The sequence below is a fragment of the Myxocyprinus asiaticus genome, chromosome 31 (genome assembly GCF_019703515.2).
Source record: "Myxocyprinus asiaticus isolate MX2 ecotype Aquarium Trade chromosome 31, UBuf_Myxa_2, whole genome shotgun sequence".
In the NCBI taxonomy this organism is placed as follows: Eukaryota; Metazoa; Chordata; class Actinopteri; order Cypriniformes; family Catostomidae; genus Myxocyprinus; species Myxocyprinus asiaticus.
The window spans coordinates 12,082,446-12,088,961 of record NC_059374.1 but is presented as its reverse complement, the minus strand read 5'-3'; the positions used below and the strand labels follow the sequence as shown (position 1 = coordinate 12,088,961).

At 44.7% G+C, this 6,516-nt stretch overlaps 1 protein-coding gene across 1 annotated transcript in view; it reads left to right on the top strand.

Annotated features, from left to right (window-relative positions):
* Positions 1-1,487: 1,487 nt before the first annotated feature.
* Positions 1,488-6,516, top strand: part of LOC127422111 (uncharacterized) — a 34,812-nt gene continuing 29,783 nt past the window's right edge. Inside the window, exons 1-2 of the mRNA XM_051665472.1 lie at positions 1,488-1,616; positions 1,816-2,013. Coding sequence (XP_051521432.1) covers positions 1,524-1,616; positions 1,816-2,013 — 291 coding nt within the window. The 5' untranslated portion in view covers positions 1,488-1,523. The remainder of the gene's footprint in view (positions 1,617-1,815; positions 2,014-6,516) is intronic.

Genomic DNA, 6,516 nt, shown 5'->3' with positions numbered 1-6,516 from the left:
ATGTTATTTTTCTTTCAATTAAGTTATATCTTTCAAGTGACACTCATTTTGCCAAAGTCAAACAGCGAGGAGAGCAGGGATAAAACAATTGTTGGTTTTTGCTCATTTATTCAGACATGTCAGATCTGTACATGTGTCAGTTATATTTATGACATAATCAAGTTGGATACAATTAAACTAGAAATTAACATAGGACGATAAATTCGTAGCACATGGAAATAACTAAAAAGCACCATAATGTCAATATACAGTCCTACATATAATGTGTATATGCCTATGTTAGTACCTTATAACAACACCACATAAGATTATGTAACACAGATTTTATTCATGCCAGCAGACTAAAATGTAAACATATTAGTCATATTAATGCTGCAAGTTGATATAGAGAATACTGTATATTACTAAATAAAAATTTTAATTAACTACGCTCCAAAAGAGATGGTTAATAAATGCACGACAAAATATGTAAAACAATAGTTAAACTCCAGGTACACTTGCATAGGTGTGCTTGCCTCGGTCGCCTCGGTATTCTTCATGAACTAAAAGCAGCATATAGACAGGATCATCACAGACGTTTTGTAATATTGTGACCAATTCAGACCAGAAAACAACACAAAGACATTTGTAACTTCTGGGTGAGTGATGTTTACGATGATGTACCGTTAGGTGTGTGTACCCGTCGGTCACACATTAGACTTGCTGGTGTACAGAGATGAATGTGGATAAAATAAATGTAAATGTTTGTGAAAGTAAAAATTGGCAATATTTGTGCTGACTTCCAACCTGTATAAACTTTTCCTGGGACTTGGCATGGATAAAGAGCAAACTGACATTTTTCTTGATATCGTTTCACTGGTGTTTTTTCCATTCACCATCATTGCGTCTTCCCACTGATGGTCACAAATATGGGTTCTGTGAGGAAAAAGTGAGGTCACTGAATCAGGTCAATGCTGGTCAATATTTTAATGCAGCCAAAGATAAAGTTGGAGTCCCATGCGCCACCTGGTGGATATTGTGAGAAGCGTAACTTATGTATTTAAATTCGGAGAGGCCGTCTGCGTCGTGCTGCGCAATTTTACATGGTGGATCACATGAAAGCGCATGAAAAAATACGTACATTGTCAAAGGCCGCATCTGTAAATGGTATAAAAAGTAATGTGCATCGTTCATGTTTATGTTAACTAACACAGAATTTACGTTAATATAAAGTGTTACCTTATTGTTTCGGATATAATTTGTCAAACTTTTTGCTTGTTTACTCTGAGAAACGTGTTACCATGTGCAGGTGAGTGACCTACGCAGTCTTCTTCAGTTTGATTGTAAATTATACAAACTATATTATTCATCTTTATTTTAGGTGACAGAGATCAAGCTTCAAAATAAAAGGATACAAGGGCATAAGAGAGTAAATGGAGAGTAAATGGATTTCTGTGGCTGTCCTGGTGATGGCAAGCATGATGCTTGAAATGGAGGCGACAAATACAACAAACACTAGCAACAACTCAATACCTTCTAACAACATGACCAGAAACTTAACCCAGACAGTCCCTCTCAACATGACCAACAACCTGACCCAGATGGGCCCTCTCAACATGACCAACCACATGTCACTAGTGAGCCAAGTAGTTTTCCCAGTTTATAATATTGTATAAATGATCTTGGTGGTTCAAATGAAAGTTACTCTGAAAAGGTGAAATGGTTGTTAGATTAGCTACTGATGTCAAAAACTACTGTCTTATTTTAGATGGTGAATTACTTGTTTTCTATTATGAGTTTTTGTTTCAATTAACATTTATTTTAATTAAATTGCAGGAAACCATCAGCAAGGATAACTGCAAGAGAGATAGGGCATGTTTCTCCACTCCACCCACCTGTAATCCAGCTGCTCAGGGTTCCTGCTTTTTTGTCTCCACGAGAGCAGTATACGGAAATGCCAACAACCTCACTTTTGAGCTCAGCGGAGAGTCGAATGGTTACATCGCGGTTGGCCTCTCTCGTGACAACAGGGAGGTCTGAAGAAGATTCAATTTGCATACATGTCCACATTAAAGATAAAAGAATATAATCATGGTTTGGGGCTTTGTGATCTTGTTAGAATGCTTCTAAAGATCTGGCTCCTTTTCAGGAAACAGTGCCATCAGTGTCTTTAAAATGTTTTTCTTTAAAATGTTGTATCATTTCAAGAGTTTATTTTAAATGCCAGACTCTTTATCCTTTACTCTGATGCTAAATATGTGGTTCCAGTGTTTCAATATACCAAAAGGTATTCATAGTTCTAAACCATATGTGTGAAGCACTACACTATTTCAGCCCCGTCACACTAAGCTAGGAATGCATTTACTTGTAATTTGAATAGATAATTGAGGTAATTCTGGTAGTATCACTCAATTTCGGTGTGCGTTTTTTGAAACAACCATTCCACCCTGTTAAATTAAACATATATTGGGTTAAACATCAAACACTAAGCAGACTCTGGATCTATTACTCCTCATGATAAATATGTGGTTCCAGTGTTTCAGTTTACAAAAATATAATCAGAGTTCAGAACAAAATCCTTAAAGCACTTCATTATTTCAGCCTCGTCATAGCATGTTGGGAATGCATTTACTTGTAATTTGAATAGATAATTGTGGCTATTTGGAATGTATCACTCAATTGCGGTTTGCCTTTTATTGCAACAAACTTTCCACCCTGTAATATTCTAAATATTTCGGGGTAGGAAGTCAGTCCAAAATAGCTAATAGTGGTCTTAACTAGAAAATATCATCAAAGCACATTATTTTCAGTCAGTACTTTTGTGGGGTGGGACTATCTGTTTTTTTAACAATGGTTGACAGTCTGGGGCTGAAGTGGCAGTAGGAGTGTTTGAGAAACCTGTTTGGAAACAATGATTATATACTGTATGCTGTTCCTTTGTGTGCCGGTGGAGGTGCAGTTGATCAAAAGATTTGGATTTGTGTTCTCAGACTTATTTACTTTATCCTGTCATAGGGTGATGGTGATACTGTTTATTCTTGTGCCAACAACAATGGTATAGTGAAGTTTACCCGCGCAACACTGAACAACAGCAGACTGACTCAGGATAATGCAGTAAGTGTCTTCTAGATTGAGTATTTTCTTTGAAATACTCTGACAAGCTTTGCATGGGAGACCCTAAGTTATAGATTTTTTTTAGTTAGGCATAGTTGTAGGGAGGGGTTGAAAAAACCTAATCCTGCTGCTGTCCACGTAGGTCTCTAAGGTTTGTAGCTATTCAAGAGAAGCCTGTATTAAGAGGACCCATACAAACTAAGTGCATGGAAATAAAACAAAATAAAAGCAATACAGTATCAAGAGTATAGATTCTCTTCTGACAGTTCTACTGTGCTTTCATATAATTTTTGGACATATTGATTAATCTGTGTAGCAAAGATTTTTATCGTTATTACTTTTGTTTTTGTGCTGTAGTTCATCCCTAGAAGTTTCCGTGGCTCAGTGAACAGAAGTAAGATTCAGTGCACTTTCATAGCTCCTGGTCTCAGCAACAGGAGTGTCCCGGCGGCATACACAGGGGCTTTCCTCTTCTTTTTCACAGGCAACTTCACAAATGGTGAGTGCAATACTAGGATTAAATTACTGGAACATATATTGTTTAATGAGAGCATTAAAATATTTTCTTCGATCTGCTGTCTTTCCCAGGTTCTCTGCAGTCTCCAATCACTTTACTGGTCACAAATAGGTCAGTGGATCTAAGCAACCCTAACAGCACAGACACTGCAGTAATAACTTTCAATACAAACACCTCTGCAGCATCTAATGCCACTGCAAGGTCAAACACCACTGCTTCATGGAATGGCACTGCAGTGTCAAATGCCACCACCAATACCTCAGAAGGGTCACTCTACAACAGCACAACAAATGCAAGTGTGAAAAGATTAGTGAGCCGGTATCTTCTTAAAAAGTGTACAATGATTTTGATTGTCCAAGTGAATGTTTCTGTCAAAAGTTAAAATGGCTGAAAGTTAAGCTAATGATGTCAAAAACTGATGTCTAATCTTAGATGGTGTCTTTATGTGTCCACTTTCCAATCCGTCGCGGTGGCTGATCCGGACCATCCGACTCGGCTACGCGATTCAGTTCGCCAGGCGCCCGCCCAGGTTCAGCGGTATTCACTTCACCTTGGTCAAGGGCGAAAACGCCGCCACTCTGCGCGCGGTGATCTCTACCCTCCTACGGAAGGACGCGATAGAACCTGTCCCTCCAGCCGAGATGAAGAAAGGGTTTTACAGCCCCTACTTCATCGTACCAAAAAAAGGCGGTGGGTTGCGGCCAATCTTGGACCTGCGAGTACTGAACCGGACTTTACACAGACTCCCGTTCAAGATGCTGACGCAAAGACGCATTCTGGCGAGTGTCCGGCATCAAGATTGGTTCGCGGCGGTAGACCTGAAGGATGCGTACTTCCACGTCTCGATCCTTCCTCGAAACAGACCCTTCCTGTGGTTCGCGTTTGAGGGTCAGGCATATCAGTACAAAGTCCTCCCTTTCGGCCTGTCCCTGTCTCCTCGTGTCATTACGAAGATCGCAGAGGCTGCCCTTGCCCCGCTAAGGGGAGGTGGGCATTCGCATTCTCAACTATCTCGACGACTGGCTAATCCTAGCTCACTCTCGAGACGTGTTGTGCGCACACAGGGACCTGGTGCTCTCACACCTCAGCCGACTAGGGCTTCGGGTCAACTGGGAAAAGAGCAATCAGCCCCTACTTGTGGTAGCATATGTCAACTCTCGTTGTATGTCACAACTCGCCCGCCGTCTCCTCCTCCGGAGTCAGCAGCACTTCAAGTCGCTGCAAGCCACTCACATCCCGGGCAACCTCAACACTACAGCGGACGCGCTGTCACGGCAGGTTTCCCTCAGGGGAGAGTGGAGACTCCACCCTCAGGTGGTCCAGCTGATTTGGAGTCGATTCGGATGGGCACAGGTGGACCTGTTCGCCTCCCAAGAATCCTCCCACTGCCCGCTCTGATACGCCCTCACTGAGGCTCCCCTCGGCATAGACGCGCTGGCACACAGCTGGCCCCCTGACCTACGCAAATATGCATTTCTCCCAGTGAGCCTGCTTGCACGGACCCTGTGCAAGGTCAGGGAGGCCTAGGAGCAGGTCGTTCTGGTAGCACCCTACTGGCCCACCCAGATGTGGTTCTCGGACCTCACGCTCCTCGTGACAGCTCCCCCTGGCGAATTCCCCTGAGGAAGGACCTTCTTTCTCAGGGATGGGGCACCCTCTGGCACCCATGCCCAGACCTCTGGAATCTCTGGAACCACCCGCGGTGGTAGACACGATCACTCAGGCTAGAGCCCCCTCTACGAGGCGCCTGTATACCTTTAAGTGCCGTCTATTCGCTAAGTTGTGTTCTTCCCGACACGAAGACCCCCAGAGATGCGCAGTCGGATCAGTGCTTTCCTTCCTGCAGGAGAGGCTGGAAGGGAGGCTGTCCCCTTCCACCTTGAAGGTGTACGTTGCCTCCATAGCAGCACACCACGATGCAGTCGAGGGTAAGTCCTTAGGGAAGCACGACCTGATCATCAGGTTCCTAAGAGGCGCCAGGAGGCTGAATCCTTCCAGACTGCGCCTCTTTCCTTCATGGGATCTCTCCGTAGTTCTTCAGGGTCTACAGAGAGCCCCCTTTGAGCCTTTGCAGTCAGCCGAGCTTAAGGCACTCTCCTTGAAGACTGCCCTCCTGACTGCGCTCACTTCCATCAAGAGGGTAGGTGACCTGCAAGCGTTCTCTGTCAGCGAAACGTGCCTGGAGTTCGGTCCGGGTTACTCTCACATGATCCTGAGACCCCGACCGGGCTAGGTTCCCAAGGTTCCCACCACCCCTTTTAGGGACCAGGTGGTGAATCTGCAAGCGCTGCCCCAGGAGGAGGCAGACCCAGCCCTGTCGTTGCTGTGTCTGGTGCACGCTTTACGCATCTATTTGGATCGCACGTAGAGCTTTAGAATCTCTGAGCAGCTCTTTGTCTGCTTTGGTGCACAGCGGAAAGGACGCGCTGTCTCCAAGCAGAGGATCGCCCACTGGCTCATTGATGCCATAACTATGGCATATCTCGCCCAGAACATGCCGCCCCCGGTAGGGCTACGAGCCCATTCTACCAGAGGTGTAGTGGCTTCCTGGGCCCTGGACAGAGGTCCCACTCTAACAGACATTTGCAGAGCATTGGGCTGGGCAACACCCAACACCTTTGCAAGGTTCTACAACCTCCGTGTGGAACCGGTTTCATCCCAGGTAGTGGAACGCAACACAAGCGGATAAGCCCGGGATAGCCAGCTGGGTGTATCGCTTGCACATAGCGCCTTCCACCTCCCTTGGAGCTGAAGACGTGCACCATTAATTCCCAGTAGTGTTCACAAACTTTGTTCCCTGATTGACTTTCTCCGAGCCCTGTGGCAGTCAAGTTTTCGGAGAGACTTGCTGCCAGCCCAGTACACACGCTAACTAAGAGCCCTGTTCTGGGGTAGGCGCTCGGCAT